The sequence below is a fragment of the Chamaea fasciata genome, unplaced genomic scaffold (assembly GCF_029207755.1).
Source record: "Chamaea fasciata isolate MVZ Bird 193981 ecotype frontalis unplaced genomic scaffold, bChaFas1.0.hap1 SCAF_12, whole genome shotgun sequence".
Taxonomy (NCBI): domain Eukaryota; kingdom Metazoa; phylum Chordata; class Aves; order Passeriformes; family Sylviidae; genus Chamaea; species Chamaea fasciata.
The window spans coordinates 299,003-326,721 of NW_027094097.1; the positions used below are offsets into that span (position 1 = coordinate 299,003).

General features: G+C 40.8%; 1 protein-coding gene and 1 non-coding gene across 2 annotated transcripts in view; both read right to left on the minus strand.

Annotated features, from left to right (window-relative positions):
• The window catches only part of AP1G1 (adaptor related protein complex 1 subunit gamma 1), a 35,584-nt gene that overhangs the window by 5,508 nt on the left and 2,357 nt on the right, over positions 1–27,719 (minus strand). Inside the window, exons 2-18 of the mRNA XM_066194240.1 lie at positions 20,932–21,135; positions 16,540–16,664; positions 14,298–14,439; positions 12,988–13,084; positions 12,065–12,141; positions 9,778–9,873; positions 9,236–9,316; positions 8,896–8,994; positions 8,428–8,483; positions 7,528–7,641; positions 4,391–4,531; positions 4,024–4,078; positions 2,846–2,968; positions 2,445–2,534; positions 1,853–1,980; positions 1,159–1,263; positions 539–680 (exon numbers count right to left, since the gene is read on the minus strand). Of these exons, the coding sequence (XP_066050337.1) occupies positions 539–680; positions 1,159–1,263; positions 1,853–1,980; positions 2,445–2,534; positions 2,846–2,968; positions 4,024–4,078; positions 4,391–4,531; positions 7,528–7,641; positions 8,428–8,483; positions 8,896–8,994; positions 9,236–9,316; positions 9,778–9,873; positions 12,065–12,141; positions 12,988–13,084; positions 14,298–14,439; positions 16,540–16,664; positions 20,932–21,132 (1,872 nt within the window). The 5' untranslated portion in view covers positions 21,133–21,135. The remainder of the gene's footprint in view (positions 1–538; positions 681–1,158; positions 1,264–1,852; positions 1,981–2,444; positions 2,535–2,845; positions 2,969–4,023; positions 4,079–4,390; positions 4,532–7,527; positions 7,642–8,427; positions 8,484–8,895; positions 8,995–9,235; positions 9,317–9,777; positions 9,874–12,064; positions 12,142–12,987; positions 13,085–14,297; positions 14,440–16,539; positions 16,665–20,931; positions 21,136–27,719) is intronic.
• LOC136296165 (small nucleolar RNA SNORD71) lies at positions 6,010–6,096 on the minus strand. The gene has a single exon (XR_010722875.1). It is a non-coding gene; the product is annotated as a small nucleolar RNA SNORD71 (small nucleolar RNA).

Consider the following 27,719-nt stretch of genomic DNA (forward strand, 5'->3'; position numbering starts at 1 on the left):
TGGATGTAATACTTACATATATTCAACGTTCTGCTACTTTCCCTTGCAAATGCAGTGTATTCTATTTGTTCTCAAACTGAAGACCACCAGAGCTGATGGCCAGTCAGAGGGTTTCTTAGTTTTACTGTGATCCCATGCCCCACCAGAAGTCTAGTTTCCATGCTTGAGGGACTGAAAAATAGGGAAGGACTGGGTTCATGCACACTAAGACAGGTTGGGGAATCACAAAATATTCTGCGTTAGAAGGGACCCACAAGAATCATTGAGTCCAACTCTAAAGTCAATAGCCCATAAGGGGATGAAACGCACAACTTTGGCATTATTAGCACCATAACAAACAGATAATCCCACTCTGCTCCTGAGCAGCCTACAATGACCTGCCCCACACACCTGTTCTGGACACTAGAGCCATCAGAGCAGAGCAAGGACACAATCATCACCAGTCAGAAACAGCAAAAAATTAGAGAGGGCAAGGGAGATGGTTTCAGCTTGCTGTTGGCACTGGCTGGAACGTGGTCTTACATGCAGTTTCTGTTACCTGGTTAGCAGGCTGCAATCCAGAGGGTGGAGGTTTGGTTTCCAGTACTGCTGTCTCTGTCTCTCCATTGGTCTGCACAATCTCAGCAGGGCCATTTGTGGTGACTTTCTCCATTACTGGCATTCGCTCAAGCAGTGCTGGCCTAAAAGAAGCTGACACAGTTACACTGTGCCATCTTCCTGGATCCCAATCCAAATTTAAGAGCTGATATATACGGGACAACCTGCCTTTTCCCCTGAGCTCCAATGCAGGGGAACTGCAAGAATGCGTGACAGTTTGAGGTGGTCAGAAGCAATCCCTGGCATTCTGTGCCAGTGTAAATACACTAGTTGATAGCTGAAAGACGAATAAGCCCTCCCGTCTCCTGCTTCCCCCAGTACCTGACAAGCCCAGACTCAAAGCAGGACAGATGCTTTGGCAGAGAGAGTCTCTGATCACAGACAATAATACAGGAAACATTAACTCCTCAAAACACTTGCTAACACTGTAGAAGAGGAGGGATTCTAGTTCCTCTGTAACCCTAACTAAAATCACTAAAGTTCTCACAGCACACTGTCATCCACAGGAGATCAAAACAGATAATGATCCTCTTCAAACACCAAATCTCTATCAACACTTACCTCATGTGATCATATTTCTTGAAAAGTGCATTATATTCCACAGCTCTCTGCTGCAGCTCCACATCAATGCTGCTGCCGTAGATGGAAACTACCTTCTTAATGCGACTGTTGGGGGTAAGGGAAAACAAACACACCACGGAATTAGCAGCAATAAGCAAGGGATTAGCATGTGTCATCCTGAAGATACTACCTAGTCTGTTCAACAGGAGTCCCATGTAACTCGTGTAAAACAGCAGTATCCATGTAATATCCATACGTGAACTGTCCCTTCACAAAACCATCAGCAGGTGATTAATACACCACCTTAGGGTATAGCATAAAAAAGCTCAACTACTGACACCAAGAAGTGCCCAACAGGAAACAAGGCTATTTTTCTCTCCATCATCCAAAAAAGGAACTGGGAAGAAGAGTCCACTGAAAGTACGGACTTCTCTTCCCTGTAAGGAGTTCTCAAGAAACAGCAACATGGATTAAGTCCCCACAGAGCAGAGGGCATCCCTAGAGAAAACAGCACCCACTGCAGACATCTTCCACCCTGTGAGCAAAGGATGACTGCACATGGCAAACAAATAACATGATGACTCTTTTAAATCATGGAAGCAGAACGTGTTTAAGGAATACTCCTACTGAAGACAACTGATGTCGGTACATTTGCAACAAGGCCCTGTGCAGTAAACCACCAATGGGAACTCACTTGACAGTGCAGGTGAACCTTGTGGAAAGCTTCATGATAGCAGTGAGAGCATAGCCTCGTGTCACAGATGCAGACATATTAGATATCAGGACGCTTTCTAATATATCAAGAACTTCATCCTCTGTTACCTGAAAAGATACAGCGAGGTTAGGCTAAGACCGAGAGGAGCTTACAGCCAGCCTTCCAGGCCATAGTGCAAAAACCTGTCTCTTGCCTAATGGCCATGTCACACATCTTCTGCAACTCTAAGCCTGTAGCATTATGTTCAGAATGTGAGAGATATGCATCCACAGGTGGAGCTCTTACAGTATGAGTTTTAAACTACAGTTCCTGTTTCACACATTGAGGAGCAGGTTTATCACTGAAATACAATGCTAAGACCCAAGAAGATTTCTTCCAAATCAGTTAGCACTGAAACCACACCACTCTGCCAATTGTAGCAGCACTCCACACACCTAGTGTTTACACAGTGGGAGATTCCTGTCCAGGGTCCATTAACATCACAGACATCAGTGCTAGGGAACTGCTGAAAGCAATCCCTTCCCCTAGCCAAGCACCGAGTGGGTGCAGCCTCAGCCTTCCCAAGCTATACCTGTATTGGTTCCTCCTCTTCACACTGACCGGACACCAGAAGATCTCCATACTCTCCTATGCACCAAGAGGCAACTTGTACCAGGGGTTGCTGTTGGAAGAAAAACCAGAGAAGACTCAGAGATAAATGGCTGCCTGCACGATAAATTAAACCATCCGCATTTCCAGGAGCAAGCTTAGCCTTCCACAGCACAAGAAAGAGGAATATCCAATTCAATCAAGAATCCCATGAGAGAATTGGAGAAACTAAAAAGAACAAGAACTTATAGAAGACATGCCTGCTTTGCAGTCTTTCCCTTGGAGCCAGACAGTGTGATGCTGGCTTTCCCGGAGGTGCTTAGTAAACACGCATAATTATTGCAGTACAACAAAGAAACTGAAGCCGGTTGCATTTGGTTTTACCTGGGAGTAATCTCCAAGGATGGCTTTGTAGAGTCTCTGCACAGTGTAGGCATGCATCTCCACACTATTAGTTATTAACTGGATCAGATTGGGAACAGCATCATCACGAACATAACTTCCTGCCTGCAAGAACAATTGTTAGGTTTCACTACAGACCTTCTTAAGTAACACTTAGCAGCTGTGATACCCTTCACAAAACCACTTGATGCACCTGGAAATAAAAATCAACTCTCTCATCCATGAGCACTTTATGGTTGACTTTGAGCAACTTCAGGGGGGCAACTGTACTCAGAGAAATCCATACTATAAATACCCTGAAGCTGCAAGAGGATAGAGTGCAGAAATGAATACAACTTTGTGAGTGGTTTATCTAGCAGACAAGAAAAGGCAATTACTTTACTGAAGAAAGTAATCTGAGAGCAATTCTTACAGCCAACCTTCCAATGGAAATTAATTCTCATTTCAGACGAATCTACTTCTCTCTGTTTCAGGTGACAAAGAGCACAGCCAGATTTCCTTCTTGACAAACTTCTCAAATTTGAACACTCACACTGACAAATCTCTTCCCACTCTTTTGCCTGACAGAACACACTGCCTAGCCAAGTTACCAAGATCTCTTTCCTCGGCTGGCAAAGCACTGCTCCAGTTCCGCCTCAGCGGTGATGCTTATAGATAAATTCAAGTAGATAAAGAGTAATAATTAAACCCAAAGAAGGAGAACTAGAAGGCTGTTGACACAGTTTCATTAGAAAGTTTTGATAAACTCAACTTGGAGTAATTCCAAGAAACTCCTTCACCCCTTTTCTCTTTGCAAGTCACTTAAGGCTGCATTCACTCTCCTCTGAAAGGACTGTATATTGGAATCAGACAGTACAAGAGCAGTCCTTCGAAACTAATGTGACACGATTACTGCAGTAGAAACACTGTTACACACTGCTACTCTTGTGTGCTTCTGAAATAGGACTGTTCTTCTAAAAAAATCACTCAGTGATCCAAGGCAGCCAGTCAGAAATATGCAAACTCAGCAAATGTGACTACCATAAGTACACTTCCTCTATGTATTTCAGCATTTGTTATCTGCCAGCCTTTAGAACCATCTCCAACTTGATGGTGAGTAACTTCCTCCAGAATTAAGAAAATTTTATGTAGTCACATACAAGAGAGGCAATTTCACTTACCGTTGTTAAGACTCTCATAATTGTGTCTATGTGCCAGCGCTTGGAAGGAGCATATCTGACAAAATTAAGAAAACAAGTTAGAGCAATAACTGTCAGTTTTCAATGCCAGCAAGAAACCCACCAACATCAGAACCTCCCTTTTCAATTACTTCCTGGCCCACTGCTTCATGAGGAAGGACACCAATACTGAGGGAGGGCTATGACCACATGTGTGGTTTGTGAACAAACCACACATAAATCAGCAAAGAGAGAAGAAATTAATCAACACATTCTCTCTTGGGAGCAAGCAGGGAGGGAAACAACATACAAGATGTTCACGATCCAGAGGATGCACCAAAAATTATTAGCAAGTAAAACAATTCCATACTTTTCAGCTGCAAGAAATATTCCAGATGCACAGTCTGCCTTGAACTCTGGTTCACAAGAATCTAGGAAATACAGTAACTCCTTCATCATTCCACGGACATTGTTCCCATTAACAAGAGCGAAACTCAGTTCCATTGCACGCCTAGGGCAAAAGACAGAAAACCAATCAAGTAACTTCACCTAGTGAAGGAAATAAATAAACCCCAAACCCAGCTACAAAAATGCGGTTAGCGTTTACTTAAGAACAGATCATTACTTACTAATCCTGTGAGAACAGCCCTCCACATTTAACGTGCAGTATTTTTTTGTTCATAGGTAAACATCCACCCTCCAAAAAATTAAGGGGAAGTGGGGCTATGGGGTGTTCTAGAAACATCTATCCATATGTTAAAGATAGCATAAGGTTAGCAGTATCTTTTAGCAGCCAGAGTCCATCGGGATTAAAGTCTGACTGTCCAAGTATAATTGAATGCTCATCATTTCTGACACACAACTGTAACAATTAAAGCATGCCACAACCGGCTTCAGGGATCCAGAACACACCTGCTTCCAATTCCATATATTAGAGATTCAAACACAGTAGAGATTTAAAATATTAACTGAGAAGCTTCACTGTATCCAGTCGGATAAACTACCTAAGATTTCTAGAACCCAAAGTTACCCTACTGTTGTCAATTCCTCCTCACCACAGATGTGTTGACACCACAACTAGCCAGAGTACTAGCTCCTTGCTATTCTGTGTTGAGCACATTGAGAGCTCAGAGGCTACTTTTAGGAACTTCTGCTTGAAGCTTCTCTAGTTGATTCTAGCACAGGTCTCTTGTTCTTCTGTCATTTTTTGGAAGACCACTAACTTCAAATGCGATTGATTTCTGCACAACTTTGCAGCAGCTGTATTCAAATGCATTAAAACAGGTTCACTAAATAACCCTGGCTGAATTTTAAAATGGTATTGGGCACATGCTATTTGTTCTCAAGAATCTGAGAACGTCTAGACAGCACTACTTCTCTACATTTTTCTAGTTATTATCATGTTACTTCGCTTTTTATCCAGCTTTTTACACATCCAGGGACTGAAAAAATACAGGAGTATTCAGAATTAGGTTGGAAATACCAAACTAAATTGCTACCTTTGAACATATAAATCTGTGTTTAGTTGATGACCTATATCATTATTAGAACTGCTCCCATCTCTCCAACTAGTTCCCAACTCCTTACACCTGACCTTCCTGGGTTACAAGTTTTCCATGTTTATGTTTAAAATTTCAGTCACTTTATAGCAGACACATCAATACTGCAGCTGTGCAGGAGTACAACGTAGTCTTCATACCAGGCATTTATCTCAGCATATATTGCTTACCTTCAGTCATATTACATGTCTGTCACAAAGCTCTTAATCATGTAGTTTAATCAAATAAAGCAGACAAAAAGACTTTAATTACATGGCAAAGCCATTATGAATTACACTACACGGACCAAAGATGAACTGCACCAGTTACAAGAAGATGAGCAGAGGCCATGCTTCAGATAACCAAAACCAGGTCTTTCCCTCAAGTCCTTGAAGCTTGCTGCCTGGGGACTCTGACATATATCCAGTCAATATAATGCTTCAATGAAGACAGTGCATTGTCAGCAGCATGAGTGTCAGCACGGCAACATTATGCTCTGCTGATGGATCACTCAAAGGCTTCATCCTCCAACAGCACTCAGACATGAAGCTCAGTTGTTTGTAGCATACCTGTGTTTTCCTAGCAGGTGCCAATAAAATGTTTTCATTGCCTTCTACTCAAAACCTAGAAAAGGCTTTGCTGCTCCACAACCGAGCCCCATCTGGGGCTCTGACAGCAAACAGCAATGGCAGCCTGACTTGTTCAGTATTTAAGATACAAATTTGTGGTTTGGGATAGGTTACAACTGTAAAAAGAGATTACATGATACCCATTACATAGCAGTTAAAAACTAAGTTTCAGAAGCAAGACAAATCCAGTTTCTTTCATGTTTTACACATATTAGTCTGAGCAGTGCTATTAAAAAAAATCTAGAGCTGATTCAAAGATGGACATAAGTTTGAAGAATGACTATCAGAATGAGGATATATAGTGTATCTAATCAGTTTGAATAGATGGAAAAGAACAGGTTGAACAATTCTGAAGGTATATTCACGTGACAAGTCCTCAATGAAATTCTGGCCTATAGCAGAGAGATTCCATGAAATGCAAAAGGAAAAATACTGCTGCCCCCAACACTGCATGCTGTATACTGCACGGAGCCCAGACCTTTCTTTGTAACCCAGTTACAGAAAGAAAAATGAGGAGGAGGAGAGAAAGAAAAGAACAAGGAATTCTTTTCTGAAAGAAAGAACAAGGAATCAAGAGGCTGAAAGACTCAGTTTAGAAGAGCAGCCTTCCACATAGGCTGGGCAAAAGTGAGACCAAACAGTTCAAGAATTTCCATGAGTGACAGAAACAGGAGAAAGTTACTATCGTGAGTAAAAGGAACATAACTGAAGTGATGAGAATAAACTGGGAGAAATTAAGACACAGTACAACACACAAAGTACTTCTCTAATGACAAGTAAGGTTGTAAGCTTTCCCAGTGCCCAGAGAAGCAGCAGCACAACACTATTTAAATAAAAGATGAACACCAAGAATAATAAAAGGACATGGTTTGTATGCAAATTGTTTGAGCAATCAAGTTAAGTCTGAATTCTACCACTCTCCAATGTATCTAAGAATACATTATTTGGATGACTTAACACTGCTTCAAGACAGCATGGCACTGCCTGTTCATCTGGGAAAGGAAACCAATGTGAAGCACATCAAAGTAGGTTTGATCATAATCATAGGGCACAGAGGCTTTCCATCTCACTGAGAGCACACAAATCTGATCTCCACTGATAATGCATTTTGAAAAAATTCAGGCAAACAGAATTTATTTTTCCCCATGAAATGTAACAGCAGATTTCCAAAGAAGGTGGGTGCACATCTTCATTATCTTGTTTGAATTATGGAACCATATTATACCTTCATAGTAGACTCACTTACAGTTCCCCAGGATTATTTTCATTTTCCCCTATGCTCTGCTCACTTTCCACAGACTGTCAGCCTCAAGAGTCTATTTCACTGATAATATGATTACCTTTTAATGGAGACATCCAGATCCTTCAGGCAGTCCACAATGGTGCTTCGGTGCCGCTGTACTGCATTATGGTCTGTCTGCACAGTTTTCAACAACGACGTCAAAGCTACATATCTGCAGTATGGACATACGGTCATCAGTAGCTGACAGTAGTCATTTAATTTCTATGCACAGACACTGTCCCCTTGCCCCAAACCTAGTCTTACTTCGCAACAGAACAGGATTCTCTTGTACTCGGTAAAGAATGGAAATCCCATAGAGAACTTCCTGGTCTATCTTCACAGGTGAGCTACCACACTAAATTGTAACATGCCTAACAACACTGCTGCCCAGACAAATAAGCATCTGTCCCAAGCACCTCTGCAGATCTTACACTCAAACTAGCACCAGCCAAAACTCCCAGGGCTAGAGTCTGAAACCCATATAATGATTTGCTGTCCAACTCCTTAGAAAAGGTATTCAATTCTAGCAGTTTCAGCAATTCCACATCCTGATTAAGAGTGACCAGAGTAGAAGTAAACTCCTTTGTTGCCACCAGCACAAAATCAGAAAAATCGGTCTTTGTCTAATTTGTCAGATCTCCAATGCCAACTCTGATTTGAATAGCACCACAGACCACTTGGGGCAAGACAGGAAAAAAGATGGATCTGATTAAGAAATCACAAGTTGAGAAACAGATCATACATTCCAAGTTATCAACTAAGAAGGGCAGGGCCACAGTTAAGATTTCCATAGAGAAAAGGACTCACCAAGAAAGAAGCAAGCTCAACAGCCACACTAACCCCAAGAGCAGTGATCCCAACATGGTCTCCTGGAAAGCTTTACTTCAGCATCATCTTTGTGCAATAGCTTCTCATACATTTTAAACTGGGTGTTGTCAAAACACTTTGTACAACTTACCTAATATTTTTGTCGTTGTTTAATAAGAAACGGCCTAGGATGTTAATGGCTAAGACCTGCAGAAAGAGTTAGGGAAGATCAATGATCTAAAAGGGCTGCTGATCATCTTCACCATTTCATGATGACTTCAAAGGCAACATGTCAAAGCTAGCATTGCAGTTCTTAGCCAAAAAGAACTCTAGAAGCTGCCTAAGCAGAGGAAATGCTAAGAGATGCATCACAGGCTCTCAACTGCACTCAGGACACGCACTCTGCAGGAAATTTTGTCTTTTAATTTTTGTTATTTTAAAAAACCCAAACACCCTCCCTCCCTCAAAATGAGCACCCTTTCTCCAAAGGCTACAGACTTATCTAGAGTCAGATGCAGAGCTATGTTATGGTGAAAAAACCTTGCCTCATGTCCTCCACACAAATTACTCTAATACAACCCTAGGGGAAAAAACAAAGGCCATAGCAAAAGCAACTTACTCTCAGGCCACTCTCAGATTTTATATCCATAATAGTCAACACAGTTTCATAGAGAATGGCATTTCCCACATTTTTACTTGTTTCTGTATTAGTGGCAACCTGGAGAAAGGAAACAAAATAACTTCAATGAATTTAAAGCAGATCCCCTTTGCTCTGTTCTGCAGAACAGGCAGTGAAAGTAACCAAGCCTTACAAAACAGCATCACACCTGGGAATATGCATCTCTTCCACCAAAATTTCACTCAGCATGGCAAGCAGCTGTATCCTCAGTGCTGCTGAACCCAAATTATTAAGAAACTAAGAGAAAGTTTAAACCAATCATCAACCTTGCAGACCTTACCTGTGCAAGTATATCATTCATTGCTTCACTAGAATCATCATCATTTCTCCCTAAAATTCTTAGTAATCGCAGGATTCGTACCTATTTGGTAAAAGAAAGCAAAGAAAAGCTTGGATGGCAGTGTTTGACATGGGGTCATAGTGGCAAAAAAGCAAGACAAGCTGCTGATTTCCACTCTTAAGCAAAATGCTTATCCCAGGTAAAAAATTTATCAACAAAATCAGGTTTCTGCTGCGCTTATTTTCTACCCACTAGCCAGAACTGTTCAGAGTCCCCTTGCTACCAGGCACAGCCTTCCAAAACCAATTTGTGCTGCTTCTCTCTTTTGTCATGTAACATGATAAAGCACTGCAACTACTGGTTAAACTAAGGCAAGTGTCTTTCACAGGGCAGATGAACAGCATTTGCACAATCAGCTCAAAGGAAGACGAAAAGAGCCTTAAAATCAACACAGGCGTAGCAGTAACCACCTCACCACACCTAAGGCTCAAAACACAGTCCTAGAACTACAGCTATCAGTCACTGTTTGCATTAGTTCTTACCTGCAAAAAGGGGTCACTGATCCCAGACACATCATGCTCTGGTGAATATCCAGACATGATAAGGTTCTTCAGAATACGAACTAATTGGGGAACAAGCTGTGAAGAAGAGAGTTGTCCTATTAGGGTACTGTTGCTTCCCTGACCCCAGTTTTGAAGCACAGGTCAAAGAACAAATCTTGTATCTGAAAGCAAGAGAGTCCCTGGATTCTTCCACAAAGTTCAAACCTGCACACCTAGAGCTGATGATGTATCAATACCCACAGTTTGGCTAAGATACGACTACAAACAGTTAATCTGGGATCTGAGCACCATATTGTATTTCTAAAGTAGTAAATCTGCATTTGGGGTATAGTGCAAGAAGAAAACTAGCCAAGTTTCCCCATCATCTCCTTTTGTTCCCACCTACGCTCTTCAGGAACTACATACTTCTCTGAAAACATGCATTTCATAAAACATACAACAAAATGAACCCTGAACTTCCTGTATCTGCCTTAAAGAGGAAACTGAAGAGTGCTGCAACATCTTCCTTCCAGAAAGAGTAACGGACAAGTTGAGCATTCCTGGAACCCTTATTCAGGTTAGCTTTGCCTTCCAACATGCATGTATGCACAGGACTGAGGGCAGAACAAAGGGAAACATGACAGCCATGGAGACTGGTTGAGGGTCACTGCCCCCATCTTCTGGAGTACAAATTACACCTTAACTAGATGCTGACTATCAGCACTGCAGTTGGACTGGGTAGCTCTTTGCAGCACAAAAAGCCTTTACAGCCTCTTACAGGCAGTTAATTTAACTGTCTGTCCCGCTCTCTTCTAGGAATCACCCAAAGTTGCCCCATGATTCAGACAAAACACAAAGCCCAGTCTGTGGTAAGAAGAAACCCCAGGGCTACCACTTGCACAGGCACAAAACCAAAAAAATCTGTAAAGTATTCCTCAAATGAGGGAAAACTTGAGGAAAGCAGGCTGATGTTCACAGAAGGCCACAACTGAGATTCAAGGCTGCCACGGATGTAGAGGTTTAGTGACAAAACCAGCACACAAAAAGCATTAGACAAGAACAGATGATCTAAGCATGTGGCATCAATCACGACTGTGCCATTCAGAGGCACTGCCTCACATGGGACAAACATCTACAGATTCAAGGCAAACATGCATCATCTAGAAAAATTAACTCTTACCTTTTCATTCTAACTCAGCAGGATTCCAAACAGACAAAAGGGACAAAACAGACGAAGCAAGCATTAGGGACAGTTCAATGTTATACTATTCACAGCATAACAACTACAAGAAATAGCTAGAAAGAAAGCACCTAGTAATAAAATTTTGTGGACTCAGATCTTCTCTCTTTTTCCCACAACTATCATGTTAACTGAGCAATTAGTAGCAGGGGTGGTACCTGCAAAATGAACCTCTTTTTTCCTGCTTTGACATTTATGATCAAGGCAAGGGAAGATGCATGCCAAAATGCTAAGATGCACCAAAGCATGTACTGTTTTAAATCCCTAATGATATAGACAAATCAAGGAAGAAAGTAAACTGGGCATGCAAATAAACAAGTGCCTGTAAGATTTTTAAGAGGAGTAAATGGCCTGCTCTGTTCTACCAGTTTTGTTGGATTTCTCCTTCTTTGACCAAGAATTTAAAATGACAATCAAGGCAAATTTCAGATGCCCTTCTATCAATGTCTTTCACATGGCAATAATACAGCAACTTATAGCAAACAGCGTAAGTAAGTCAGGAGGGTGATGGGAAGCAAACATTTCTAACCAGAGGAGAAAGAGTGACACTGACTCTCAAACCCAAAAGTTAAAAGGGAAAATTGTGCAGCACAGGATGCCCCAGGCATGAGGTATCTATACAACTAGAATTTAGATCAGTGTTTTTGAACTGAGTGTATGTAACCGTGTGGCTGTGGTTAAGGCATTCAGGTGTTGGTATAAGCTTCAGTTTTTCATCTTTGTCTCTATGTTTACTTCATTTGTGATTCAAGTGTCACTATGCAATTAGATACAAGGAGTGGGGAAAAACCTAAGGGACCATCAAAGACAACTTTAAATCTAACTCTAGGATGAGTTTTATACTGCACAATCTTAAGACAGATGTTTTGCAAGTTAACCACTTACTGAAGGGAATTAGGTCTAGATACACACAAAATGCCAACATTTAATGATTAAAAAAAAATTAGCAAATAGACAGTATCATTACATTCTTCACCCCAGCAATTGTAAGAATTTTACTAGAAGGCTATGAATATTAACTTTGCAATATTACCAGTGTCCACTTACCTTTCTGAAGTGTGCAAGCATGTCTGGGCTTCTCTCACACATCTCTGTGAGGAGGACAACTGATGTGTGAAGAACACCTAAAGGTGAGGGAAGGGGGGAAGAAAAATATATCTCCATTTAACGACATTCCACTGGCTCCAGACATTTGATAAAGATCACAAGAAAACAACAGGAACTCATTAAAAAAATATTCTTGAATTCAACATATCTACCACTACAGATATTTGTGCTTGCAGCTGTGTCCAAGGGAAAGCAGACAGCAACGTGCTCATGTCTTAAAGCTGCAATTAAAGGCCAAAGCAGGAGATATATTGGATTTGGTCTGCAGAAACTTGCATACTAAACACACAGTAATGGTCACACTTGGGCTACTGACCCCTAAGGCCTCTTCTAAATCCAACCATTCTATGATTCTATACAAATCTAAGACTCCAGAATGACAGCATGTGTTAATTGCATTGTCGGTGTCAAGTTCCTCACGTTTCCTGATTTTCCCTTCTGATTTGGGTAGCTCAGGTGACCTTATGTCACCTTCCTCAGGAGACCTCGGTACTCCATTTAAAGAAAGACTACACAGAAAAAAATACCACCAAACCTAAGAAGTTACTGCCTTAGAGCCACTTTAGGCAGTGTACAGGATAAAAATCAAACTTTCCCATTTGACCCACTCTGAGGTGTATCAAAACACAGTGAAAGAGTCAAAAGGGCATGTGACAAAAGGAACATGTTAAAGTCCTGTTGACTAGCAGAGTCATACACATCCCTTTCTTCTAAATGACATTTGCATTCACTGTCCAGAAGTGGAAAGAAACAAATCATACAAATACACCTCTGAAGTTCCCTTCAAATTAAAGGCTTAGGTAGCAAATGCATTATCCTCTAGAGAACGACCTAGCCTTGCTAAGTACAGTCACAGCTATTACCGTGGTTCTTCTCATTCAGCAAGTTTTTGGTGGCTGGCAAGAACATCTCCATAAGTTCAGGCACCTTTCTGATGACATGAACAGCACACAGTGCTGCCTGGACAGGAAAAACACTTCTGTTAGTACACGCTGCAATGACAATAATATCAGTTTTGGGAATATCTAGCATAGTGGGAACTATACAATCTTTATGATAAACAAAGGTCTGCAAAGTTTGTGGCACATTTTTCCATCTCTCTATAACAAGTGTTATTAAACAGCATTCCAGAAGAAAGTTCAATGAAGGGGGAGCACAAACTAATACTCCCCCTAGCAATGATTCATTTTTACATTATTCACATGAGAAGTGATATTATCTGCAAAGCAACTCTGCCTTTAATAGGGCTACTTTAGCCTGTCTTCCTCTTCCTGGGAAGGAGACAATGCATTGGAAACAAATAATTAAACTTACTACCAAATTATGGCTTATTAACTTTCCCTCCTTTCCAAAAAAACCAACTTCCTCCTGTAGGTGATGGGTGCTATGAGAAACAAAACTACACATCCAGGGTTTTTGGAAAAAACAAATGCCTATTTCTTCTAGGATGGAGAAGCAACAGGAGACACTATTCCTGGCACCTGACTGAAAATCTAGCCTCTTTCCAGAACACACCAAGACATCCTAGCATTGCTTTCTCTCCAAACTCTCTCTAGAGCCAGCACTAGACAAAGATGTGACAATGCATCTCTTCCTAAATCTTACTGCTTCGCCCTCTCACCAAGACTTATCAATAAATAAATCTAGAAGAATGGGGGTGATCACACTTCACTGACGCTATGGCACACTTGCTGCAGAAACGAGACAATTTATAAGTGTTTGTCCATTTCAAGACCTTAACCCTTCTAGCTCTCATGCTACTGTCACCATCATCAACAGAAGACATCAAATAGGTTCAAATCTTCTGATACCAGCCTGTACTGCTAAATAACCAGAGTTTCTCTGGACTTGTCTGAGAAGATAAATAAAACTGGTGACCGGAATTTTGAGGCTAACATTCATGAGGCAGTAAGTGTCCACATTACCACCAATAACATTTTGGGAGAGAGTACAAAAATAGAAGAAACTGCCTTGCCAATTGGAGGCCTATCTTTTAGAGGCTTATATGCATTCCTGCTATCAACAGACAGGGAGTTTTGAGCTATGTCTCACACACTGGGAAAACATTCACTCAGTGTGATCTCAGTCATCTAGTATTCCAGATATTAGCAAGGTATTCAATCAATCTTGCCTTTTAATCCATAACAAAGTATTCAAAAGTTTCCTGAAGTACCTTCTTCCTAAGATAGGAATTGGAAGTTTTGAGGAGCTTTTCCACCTCTCCTGCAAGGTCTCTGCACATTTCTGAGGAGCCCATGCAGCCAAGAGTACAAAGTGCCAGCCCCTGCACATACTGCGTGCTGTGATTAAGGTCACTGTAAAGGAGAACAAAAAAAAGTCAATCAGCATGCACACAGAGAAACTGAGCACACGGAAAAGGGCATCTATAGCTAGAGTCATCTAACCAGCAACACATGGCCCAGAAGAACTTTCTGGATTCACAGCTGTGTGGGAGCACGACTTGGGAGCAAAAGAAGTTTTAAGTGCATGTAACACAGGGTTTGCTAATAATTCCACTTAGAATCCTCAATTTAAAAAATACTTGGTTCAGCTATCAGCTTGACCTGTCAGGGCATCCAGGGATTGAGCTGAGAAGAGGAAAGACTATACAGAATTCCATTTAAAATGGTTTTAGCTTTGGAACTTGCATACAAAGTACAGACTTGCAGTGACACTGTGGGCTGTCCCAGTTTAAAGATGTTCTACAACAGGCTTTAACTTCTGCATTTACAAACCAAACAGTATAGAAAAATCTGTGTAAAAGTATCCTCTATCCTGACCAAAACCCACAAACCCCACCACTCACCACTCAAAGTTTAGCAATTTTTCCTATTCATATGTCTATGGAAGCTGTGAAAAGTGGTCACTCAGAAGCTAAACTACCTAAGAGGAGATGCTATTCATGAGGCTAGCTACCAATGTCACACTAAGCACAAGACAACATAGCTTCTACATGGCAATCCCAACAGCCTTTAAAATTGACTTCTACACCGGTTTTCCATCTGTTTGGTACTATGCTTGCCACAGCACCCAGGATTCAATGCTGAAAAAAGCAAAAATACAGCTCCTGGTTTGGGAGGCAACGGGAGCTGGGGACTGCAAGATGGACGAGCTGGGGAAAGAAGTGGTCCCTAACCAAACACGCAAGAGGTGCAGAATGGAAAGACAGTATTCTGGCTGTAACATGAAGCAGTTATGGCAACATGCAGATGAAGGAACAGGTAGCACATGCTACTAAATAGAATGGGTTTTTGTTTCCTTTCTTTAGCAATTTTTGGCAGCTATATAAAGCTGTGTGTATCACAAGTACATGCTTCAAGAGGCTGCTTTCCTTTTCATCTCAAAAATCTGGGTATGCTATGAAACAGTGAAAAACAATGCCATAAACAAATCCCTTAATGTCTAGATAAAAAGCAAGACAATGGCAGATATAGAAGCCGAAGGAGAAAGCAATATATAACCCAGGAGATGGTGGGAAGCTGTCCGTCGTTTTTGCTCAGCTCCCATCTGACCCATTTCCAGTTCAAACTCACTATATCCTTACCAAATTCACTATAACATAAACAATCAAAAGATGTGTTAACCTGCAGCCTGGTTCTAATGGAAGCATCTCACAGGTATGGCATTTCAATGAAAGATCTTTAAACAAAAATCTCGTCTCCTGGACACTAGGTCCGAAGTTAGCAGATCCTCAGGCCCACAGTTTTGTCAAGTTTCTTTCAAAGTACTTTGAGGCCACAGTCTAATCCAAGATCAATACTTTACTTGCTAATACCTGAGAGGCTTATGTGCTAACAGTACATAATAATAAAAACAGGTACACCACACACAACCTTCGGGTAGGTCACCCAGAACCCAGCTGTTCCATACCTGCTCCAATTCATCTTGAAAAAAAAATACACTCGTTGTCATCCACTAAACTATGATGCTAGAAAGTCTCAGCGCTTTGCTGAGAGAATATTAAAAAAAATAGTAATTCCCATCTCCTCTTGTCTGATTTCAGCAAAATGACAGCACATCCCAAGCTGCTGCTTTGCTTCCAGTAAAAACCATTCATCATGAGCATTAGATCTTAAAAAGAAAGCAAGATACACAGCCTTGTTCCTTGACAACTCTTCAGAGATTGTCAGCAGAAGCAAACAAACACACACAGCACATGTGTTGCTTGCTACATATGCCTCTTCAAAACCAATGCAATTTTATGTTCTCTTCCCACTGAAGAAGCTAGACAGGATGGCCCAATACAGAGCATTACTACAACAGCCTTATTATGGTTAACGGCATACAACAATTTCAAGATACCAGTTTTCTAACACAAGGGAAAAACCCTAAAGTACTCTCAGTATTACTGTCAGAAGGATACTTTCTGATTCTGAAACCTCAAGCATGGTTTGATGGAGAGGTGGTCCCCTTACTTCTTGATGCAATTGGTCATAAGAAGATGAACATCCTGTCTCTCATCCAGCAGCAACATGGCACCTAAATACCCAATGCGCTTGTCTGTGAATTTCTGAGACGCAATAAGCTTGAGGCACTCCAACTGGAAAAAAAAAAGGAAAAAAAGAAGAAAAAAGTACATAATTAGCTTGAAACTGCTTCTTAGCTAGAGAAGAAACAGTTTGAATTTTGATGCATAGTAATGTATGTATCTCAGAATGCACTTCTAAAGGTGTATTTGTTTCCCATTTTGGAGATGTGGAAAACCAAGAAAAGTTAAATGACCTGCCCAAAGTTCCAACAAAGCTAGCAGGAAGGCCATTAGCAGCTCCGGTGCCTTGAAGTGGCCAGGCACTGTTGTTGGTCTTCCATGACCTCAGATATACCAGATACGTGGGTTAATGTCAGATCACCGAAGTAAATGATAACACATTGATAGAGATGAAAGATACATCACTATACACAAAATAGTAAAGATCTGGAAATCTAGACCATGTGTCATGTTTGATACACACGTGAAATTTTTTAACTAGACTTTAAAGGTTCCATTTATCTACAAGAAAGAGGATCAGTGCTCTGTAAGCTGACAAAACAAGGACATGTAGCAATAGGACAAGGGGTAATGACTTGGGTAAGATGGAAAAAGGAGCAGGTTTAGGTCAAGAAGAAATTCTCGATCATGAGCATGGTGAGGCCCTGGCACAGGTTGCCCAGTGAAGCTGTGGCTGCCCCATCCCTGGAAGTGTTCAAGGCCAGGCTGGACTGGGCTTGGAGCAACCTGGACTAGCCGGTGTCCTTACCCATGGCACTTGGAACTAAATGACCTTTCAACCCAAACCATTCTAGGATTATATGACTCTAAAACCAGGTTTTGTTTATTACGATCAGTAACTAACTTGCTAGCTAGGTAAAATGTAGATTGTCAGAGATAGTTCCGTTTCTGCACTTCTCTGTAATCTCTGGAATACCTGAAGTGTACTAAAATAATGTGCATTCCAGCCACTACAAGTTTCCCTTTCCCCCTGTAGAAATGGCAACTGTGATCAATAGCACAGAAGAGATTTCCCAGACAACATACACAGTTTCCACCTGCACTCTGCCAATTTAAAATTTAATTGCTAGCTCATATTTACATCTGACACTTTTAAAATGAAAAACAAAAACCATCAACCACAGAGATATGCTGACATTTTTATGCACTAAAAGAGTTTTCTGTAACAGATAACTAAACAACTATACTCTACGTCTACTTTCCTGACAGGAAAGAAGAGATCTACCCCCACAAACAATTTCTGTAAGTCTGCCTTACAAAGCAGGGCAGCAAGTAAGCATACACAATAGGTTTGAGGACAGGTCAGACAAAGCTGGCAACAGATCCATCACAAAGGGGGCATGCACAGGCAAAGATATGAGGTGTCAGGAAAAGGGATTCATGGCCCCAGCCAGACAGAAGCTTCAACAGGGCAACAGACACAGATGAGATGCAAGAAACACACACATCTCAGACTAAGGTTGCACAGTGCATTGGTAAGAAAATTAAAGTTGAAGTGCCAGAGAAAGAGAGTGCTGTGGTCTAGTTCCAGTCCTGCAAGTTCTCATGACTACATGGTATTAGAACACACATTCAACATGTTCACGTTGTCATATGTGAAAGCCCAGCTAGTGCAAGGGTGACAAACTGGTAAGAAAGGGCTTGAAAGAAACTGATTTTCAGTTAAACTGCAAGGTTAAAGGGGATGAAAACTTCGAATAAACACCTCTGAACAGTAAGACCAGTCCTCTGCAAAGAGGAATTTGCACAAATGCTCAAGATCAGCCAGAGATAACCTACAGAACACTAGATATCAAGCTCTCATGTTTCCAGTGCTTTCTGTAAGAGAATAATGCACCTCTGAAACAATCTGCTTTCCTGGGCTTACAAGATACTCATATAACCCTCTGCAAAAATGCAACATAAAATTGATGACATCTAAGCTACAAGGGAAGAGCCAACAAAGGCAGAAGATGAATGACCAAGGAAGAGCATAAGGAAACTGATGACTGCAACAGATACTCTAAGATACATTTCTAGTACTTTTGAATTTAAAAGATATTAGTGAAAATTACCCCACGAAAGGCTGATGAGTTCTTGTTTCACTTGTATATAAAAACATGCAAACTAGATCCATGCACAGCAGTACTAAGAAACATGATCAGCTGAAGCTGCTACTAGGTGTAATTAGTGGAAAAAATCTTGATGCTGTTAAATCCATTTCATTCAAAGGAACAATTAAAATCTGCTACATCACTACTGTAACAGATACTACTGGCATGTAGCCGACTACAACTGACCCAACTTTTACTGACATAGCCACTCTTCCAACTGGAATTTTTTTCAAATAGAAACAATGACAATAATAAAGTTATTTGACCATTTGTCCAGGCTGTCCGACAACTTCTAAACTTGCACAAATGGCCTTTGCATATGCTCAGGAGACAGCACGCCACCCAGTGCAGATCAGCATGCACTGGCTAAATAAGGCACTCATTCTCATACTTGTGTACAAGATACCCCAGGTCAAAGCTGAGGAGCCCTGGCTTGGACAGAAGTAGATCGACCACTGGTTACCCACACTGTTAGCTGCAGTCTGCTTACAGCTTTAAGAGAGACCGTAACACCACTTGTGGCTCTCCTGTTTTTCAGCAAAACATCTTTCCTGCATATTTATGCTGCCACTCTCAGAAGCTTACTGTCTACAATGCAGGACTATCTATCTGCAAGACTGCATTGCTGGAACAGCTTGTGTCCTCAACAGGTCCCCAGCTCACACTAACTGCAGTCCTGTAACAGCAGCATCTTGGAAGATTCCTTCCAGTGATAACTGTGAAGGACGGGCAAAGGTCTCTACTTCACTCACTTGGAGAATACTTGTTAAAACCCCTTTTCAGCACTGGGCCCTATGCCCTCCTGAAAATGCAGCTAAATAAATTACAAGAGAACCAAGGGCATTGAATGAAGTACCCTGCTCCCCAAATAGTCAGAATTGATGCTGCTTTTCCAGATGTAGCAAGCCCGGCAATAATGGATACTGAACAATCTGCTTTAGCCTTCCTTGATTAACAGTGAATTTACCATTACTAACCAAAGCAGAAACCGAAAATTTCTGCATTAGTTAGCAATGGTAAATTAAATTATTAAATTAAATGGTAAATTATAATCTTCCTTATATGGGATTAAATACTTGAGTAACAAGATAGAATGCAATTTAAATAATGTTCTTAACATAGGCCAAACATTGAAATTCTAGATGACACTTATCTGTAACACTTTTCATTATTCTTAAGGCTCCAAGATACTTAGCCTTAATTTTTGTGACAGGAAGTTTCTCTTGGACCAAGAAGCCTGGCTATGAAAAGTGTTAACAACAGAATAATAAACAAATTCACTTGCTCGTTTCCAAAAACTCATTACCCTGAGACAAGAATCCAATAATATAGAAGTAAGAGGAGGCACTTCACGTGCTATAGCAGAGCCCAGACTCAGTAATCCTAATGCTATCTGCAATTTCATTTCATTGGTTTGAGCTTACTGTTTCAGTGAGACATATGAGGATTGGTAAATCCAACCATAAATGGATAGACACACAAGACATGAAGCTACTTGAGGGACACAACAAATTGACAAATTTAAGCTTTATTGAAGACCTAGGTTAGATTACTACTAAGAGGACACTTACTGACTTCTAAGGAAAACTGACCATGCCCCAAAGACTAAGCAAGGCTAACCTGAGGGACACCATGTAGATCAAGAGCTTCCATCTTCCTGTCTCCCTTTCCTAAAATTTCTGTCAAAAACAGCACACCAAAAATAAGCCAAGTGATGGAAAACTCACACCTGCATTCTCCATGTCACCTCACTACGATGGGGATAAGGAACACCACTTCTGACTGCCAGAACAGACCAGCTCTTTTCTATCTCAAATACATTGCTTTATAAGGAAAAGAGTATAGAACCTCCTTTGAAGTATGTGGCATTTTTCAGAGACAGAACTCCAAAGTGCTATTTTCATTCAAATCTAAAAATATCCCTATGTCTTGGACAGTGGTTTAAGCACTACTGCTCTGCAGAAACATGGATGGTGAGGAGAAGACAGTATGGGAAGATCAGAATAACCTTAAGTTTCAAAACAAAATATGTAAGCCCCAAACAGCAAATCTCACCAACAAAGTCTAAACTAACTAACATAGGTTCAGAACATAAGTGAAAACAGACCTCAAAATATCCTGAAGGACAGCAGAACTGCACCTGGGAATGCTGTGAACAAGTCAATGTGCCCAAAACACAGAAGACAGACTGGCTTAGGCACAGAAGGCACTAAATTTTAACCTACCTGTCCAAAATGTGCAGGATATCCCAGCATGTGCATATAGAGCAGCTTTGCCACATTTCTGCATCGGTATGTGTTATCTTCCTCTCGGAAGGATGACCGGATAGCAGCACACTCCTTTTGGATCATCTCACGCTCCTCTGCCTGGGTTCTTGCTGTCCGGATGGTCCGGATCAACTCCCGCAGTCTGATGGGGGCTGGCATCCTCTGAGAGAAGAAAGAGGTCTGTAAAACTTCTGCTGTCTCTAAAGGCTTCAGAATGGTCCCACACTTCCGGGTATTCTTTTTTCTTTCTTACCCTACAATTACGTAAGTAAAAGAACGGAGAAAATGTAGGCTACTTCAGTAGAATGGTTAAGAGTAAAATTGAGAACCTGAAAACTTCACTGTACCTCACATCTGCTCTTCTAGAACATTAGAAATGGGAATTACTCCAATTTGAGACAACAGTCAAGTGAACATAACATGACTCCCCACCTGAAACAGGCAGAAGTACTTTGCAAGGTACTCTCATATTCATATCATCTGCCTCTCTCCAGAAAAGCCAGGCTCCAAAGAGAACTGATCCCAGAATCACGACAACTTGGGACAGAAATCCCCTACAAAACACAACTCTGTTTAATAACTTGCACGAGATTTCACGTAAGTGCTTTAGACGGCCATGCTTCAAAAATCCTGCTAACTTGCGCCATACACACTTCCTCTTTGGAAGTGTGGAAGTCAGCAGAAAAGCAAACAAAGAGCAATCTTAGGTGTGTGGATATTTCAGAGAATCCAGCTTCAAAAATAAACAGGTTTACAGCATTTTATTACACCCTAATTAGAACAACACTATTTGAAACAAACAAGCCTGTGACATTACTGTCTGGCAGTATGGGTGTGAAGGGTGTATATAAGAACACTCAGAGTAGTTTCAGCTCATCAGATGGAATACGGATGGAGCCGTTTGACCCAGAAAGCAATTTAGTCTGCCAAGTACCTGTTAAGAGGAAAGTGGCTGTCAAACAGAATCCAAACTTTAGGATTTATGTTCAACAGTTGAACTTTTTAGTTCATGCTCACCAAAGCCAACTTCCGACTTTCAGAGAGCTCAGACTACATAAACATCTTTACGGCCTTCTTTCATCCATGCCAGCCTGCAAACAGAACTGAGCCCTTCTGATAACAGGTATCAGACCAACTTGTAAAAAGTTACCACACCAGTCTGCTACAGATTTTGTCTGGGTCACCATTCCCCCTGAACCCTGCGACATATTTTAAGCATTGCCATATAAGAAAAAGATGTGCATTCAGTTGCTGCACTAACTGGCTTACATACCATAGAACGGAGAGACTGGGACACAGAGCTAGCAGCGGACTTCTTTGCTGGCAGAAAAGCAGACAGTGATGCATGTACCAAGTAAAGGTGACCTTACAGTAAGCCAGACAAAGGCAGCTCCGGGTCCCAATTGTAAACTCATACATACACTAGGCCGCTTCAGCTAAACCATGCAGACTCCTCATATTGAAGTTCCCCATCTTCATATTTTTAAAAGTTTTAATTTACAGAGACATAAAGCATTCAGTTTTGAAAACGGAAAAGTAGAGATATTCTTCCTGCATAAGGACTTTGTCCCTAAACACTGACATGTGTAGGATAAAGAATATTGGACATATTAATGCTTATTCTTGCCTTGTATCTCCATGTGAATTCACAACACTTCCTCACATTACTGTGATATGAATAAATTGATGGTTGCTATGCACACATGCTGCACTAACAGGCATAACAGAAATAGTCACGGAGAAGTAAGAAATCCATCTCCAGAACAAGCTCTTCCATGACCACTACCTTTGCTGCCATGCCTGCACGTAATACAGTTCTGCATCCTTTCTGAAGGGGAAGAAATGCAAAATGCTGCACGCAGCATCTAAGGGGTAGGTGTAATATTGATGCATTTATATAAAATGCCTTCTGGTTTTTTGCCACACTATTATTTTCCTGAAAATTGGTAACACTCTGTGGAGTTTTGATTGCCGCAAAGTGCTCAGCTTGTGTATTTCAAAACAATATCAGAAACTCAAAAATCTCTTTCCTGGGGGCAACTGTGCTGAATTTTTAAGCCTGGACGCACCTACTACACACATATATCACATGATTCTAAACTGATCTTGGTAAGCCACGCTCTTGTTGGAAAATGGGGCAGGAGTTACAAAGACAAAAGCACTACTGCAGAAAAATTCCTCGGCAGTCTATAGGCAATAATTTCATAATCACTAAGATCACTCATGTGCAGGCTCATGCTGAAAAAGGTGACTCCAGTCCTTCCACTGTGTTCACACTGCCGTTCCAGGGACAGCGCACCAACCTGCGCACGCGAAAAACAGCTTACCCCCTTCTTCCCAAAGCAGTACTCAGACACATCAGCCTGGCTTGTGCAAAGACAGGCAGCAGTGAGAATTCAGCTTTGGGAGACCTCAGATGGAGTGAAAAAGAGGTGAAAGGTTCACTACAGCATGAATCCACTCTCATGCTATGGCTGTGCACCCTAGTTAAGCTCATCTACAATGCTGCTGTTCCTGAGAAGATAAGCAGTGGCTACTACTACTCTAGCTATTACAACCATGATTAACTCCTTTATTTTAAACAAAGTATTCTTTACAAAGTTTTTGAAACACTAATATGTAACCTGCACACAGAAGTTTGCCAACAAATTGTTTCAATACCACAAGTTGGTTTTTTCCTACTCTGCATCTGAAGGTTTATAAATTGCTGAACGCTGGTATCTGCAGCCTGTGACCTGTACAAGCACACTTCTTTCCTTGCCAGTGGACCAAAAACTTTCTGGAGGTACGGCCATGGAGGCATCTTAAGCTTGGCCCTGGACAACAGAAAATAAAAGGAAAGACTGCCTAAACAATTCTAGTCAATGGAAAAACAGAATTCAACAACATTACTACATATGTGAAGTGCAGCCTTTTATTAATACCTTTTTCTCATCCTTCTCTGGTGTTTAGGCAGAACTTCCTGTCTCACCGAGAAGGCAGGTACAATGACAACAAACTGAAGATCTAGCTGGACTTCACCTGAACATCATTCAGATATTGAACAAAGTTAATCGTCAGTATTTACAAATGCCCTCGCATAAATAAAGGATTAGCAAGGCACACTGTAAAGATTATTTTTTCTCCTCACTTCACAACCACAGGAAAGCAAGCAGAACCAGCATTTTAGAAAGTAAAGAATTGATGAATAAGACTCAAGAACCAATTTCTGAGGCTTCCTGCTGTTCTCACTCGTGTAACAACTAACACACACAGACAAGAGTCTAACATGAAGGACTGACAAAGAGCAACTGTATCTCACACACACTTCCTGCCTGATGAGAAGACAACAATTCAGAACTGCTCTGATGGTGGACATCAAGGACAAAAGACAGAGCTGTAATTTATTTTCCGATATTCAAAACTTCTATCCTTGTGCTGCAACTACAAACTTTTTTTTAGTCAATATCAAATCATTCAGCTTTTCTTTTAATATACCTTTGAATCCATCCCATACAAAAGGTTTTGCACCCACCTATGTAAAATGGTGTCTTCCCCTCACAAATCACTTTACGTGTTTATCCTTGAAGCTTGAGCTCTTCTTGTGTGCACTCTTCCAGTATTTCAATACAATATAATTCCCATGCAATGTAGCACATTGTGTTTTCTTTCCCTCCATAAGAAAGAGCCCTCTTAATATCAAAAATTCTTGCATCAGGTACCCGTTTTTTGCCTTCAGTGACTTTAGGATTCTTCTGCATGCTAATATATTGGAAATCGCATTGCAGTTTTGAGTTTCAGACACGTAAGTATTAAGCAGTAGTTACTGCAGATGAGAAGAAACTCTGGACATAAGAACACTTAAATTCAGAAACATTACAGAAGAGATTAACATCTACCTAGTCTCAGCAATTCCAAAGTCTATGATAATGCCAACAGACCTTTAATGCAACAATGGGAGGACAACTATATCATCCAGCAATAGCAGACAGTGGAGATTCACTTTAGCTGGTGCCTAAGTGCTACTTAGAACTTTCTCCAAAGAAGCAAATCTTGTTCTTCAGGATTAGTTAACATTTTTCATCAGTACAGACACATCCTTTCATTCTTTGCACATCAACACAAATGACAAGGCAGTCTCTAGAAGTTGCTACCTGTTTCCTCCTTGGGTTTAAAACAGGAGTTTCCTTCACCCATTTCTTTGCTAACTACAAGCTCCAGAAATCGAGGATGATCTCTGAAGAGTTGAAAAGAGCCTACTAGTTAATATTTACAATATCTGGTAGGGTTGCACACAGAATTCTTCAACTTTATCAGAGCTGTTTCCCTCTTCTCATTCCAAAAGCCTTGCTCCTTAGAAGAACTTACTATCAATATCAAAACTTCTCAGAGTCGGAGACCTAATTCAGATTAGTTCAAGTTGTATAGGTGGGTGGTGTTTAAGTTCCTTAGAAAACAGAACTCCAGCTTCTCTCCTGCAAGACAGAGACTAGGAAAGGCGTCACCTCAGTGATTCTCTTCCCTCTGCTATTTAGGAATCCTTCCCCCAAACTAATAAAAAGGCATTCTTTCTCTTTGTGTAACTCATTCCTACTACCCAAAAGTGAAAAAAAAAACCCAAACAAAAAATCTTCATGTATTAAAACATTTAGTTTTCATTTAAATTGTACTGATAAATCACTATTTTCTCCTCTTTTATGGTCTGTTACTAGTGAAGCTTGTCACATTCAAAAGTTAAAGCTTTTATTCAACAGGCCATTGTACCAAAAATATTTGAGTATAGAACTTTACCAGGAGTCTCTCTTAGAATACAGTCACATTCAAATAAGATAGGTCACCTTTTATATTTAAACACACACCTAATATTACCACAACCCACCTTGAAAATGCTCAAGTGCTTCAGTCAAACTATATTCCTCTATCAGGAATTGCATAGGAAAGACAAAGGACGGTCCTTAAATGTTGAGTTGAGAACGTGTCCTCTGGAAGCTATTCAGAAATGTTAGCTTATGTCTAAAATATCTAATATGTCTCTAAGACAACAAAACTTTAAAAACTAACGGTTGTTTTAAAACTTTTTTAGGACAAGTTATCAGACATTGAACATTTTAATATTATTATTTAGCCTTGAATTCTGGAAACATTAAGACAGAAAGGCCATCAAAATCAATGGAATTATTCACAGAAGACATCTACTGTTTGGGGAAATTATCTGAATTTTCAGTTGTGGTGATATAGACACCAAGTTACAGCTTCTCCTGTAAACAGCATTTCTGAACTTAGTTCTGTCTGGAAAACACCCCAAGCTTGAAGCAGCACACATTTCAAACACATCTAAAATACACAACGCCAGTTGCTCCACCCCAACGCACGTGTAAGGAATCACACTCCTCAAGCAACCCCAACTTTTGGGAAGTTACACAACTAAAGCCAGACCCAACTCCCAACTGAAAACAATAACAGAACTTCCCTCCTTGCTTAGGTACAACGGAATCCAACCTAGTACACACAAGAGCAGAGGATCTGTCCAGACTCCATGAAAGGAGTAATTGCCGTGTTGAGACCCAATACTGATGGTCTCACCTCCACACTGCTATCAGTAGGCTTCCCACTTCTATCAGACACTTCAAAAGAAAAATGTATTAGGAGTAAAACCAGAAACATACTCTCCAAGTAGAGAGGAAGGTGTCGACAAATGCAGAGATATTGGTATATGGTCTAGTATTATCAATATTTATACAGATAACAATAAATATTAAACTACTGTAACTATTTATACAATAAACACCAAAGCAAGGAGCACCATCATCATCAAGAAGGGCAAAGGCAACACAAACGAGTTGAGAGAAAGAGCAACCTACCATGTAACATGCTTAGTGGGACAATCTCCCATGAGGAAAAAAACTATTGAATGCAATAGAGAACTAGAAAGCAATATCAGAAAATCAGAAAGCAATTAAGTCAGCAGGGGGCTTCAAAATGCATTCTTATAAGAGAAGGCATCAGAGTGACACTTTCCTTTATGCAGACACAGCTGGAGGAGAGAGAGGGAGGTCAAATAAGAAAAAAGTACCCCAAAACAAGAGCAAAAAATAGTCTTGAAAAAAGAGATGGTCCCACTTTGAGTTACACTGAAAAAAAACCCCACCAAAAATGCAGCACAACAGTATTCAAGAAGGCTCAGTGCTGCTAAGGGCTGAGAGGAAGAGGAGAGGCAGGACAGAGACTGAGGACACGGCACAGATCCCAGCCAAACCCCCTGCAGACCCCTCCCCGCTCCCTGCATGGTCCCACAGCACAAGTCACTTGGGATGAGGGATCCCATTCCTACACAACTGTGCACATACACCAAACCCAGCAACGCCTGCACTGCCTTCAAAAGACACACTGAGCTCCCAATCAGTACAAACATTAACCTCAACAACTGCCAAAAAAGAAAATAAATATTTCCCCTTTTTTTAAAGAAGCTAAAAAATGTAGGAAAAAAAATTAGCAGCACAGCTATATAGCTGATCACCACAACAGATACAAGCAGAATTCCAGATTTTCTGGCTTCTGTTTCAATACTTCAGTGACAACCGACCTACATTATCTTTGTATTTATCACCTGCTTCTAATTTCCTCACTAGTTTAATCTATGAGGTAATCTGGCTATTTTACTTCCTGTTCACTTTCCTGCAGAGTTAAACTTTAAATAAAATTTTAAAAAGCCACTACTTTGGCAAAAAAACCCCACACCCTTCTTTGTACTAGCTAACGCCAGATGA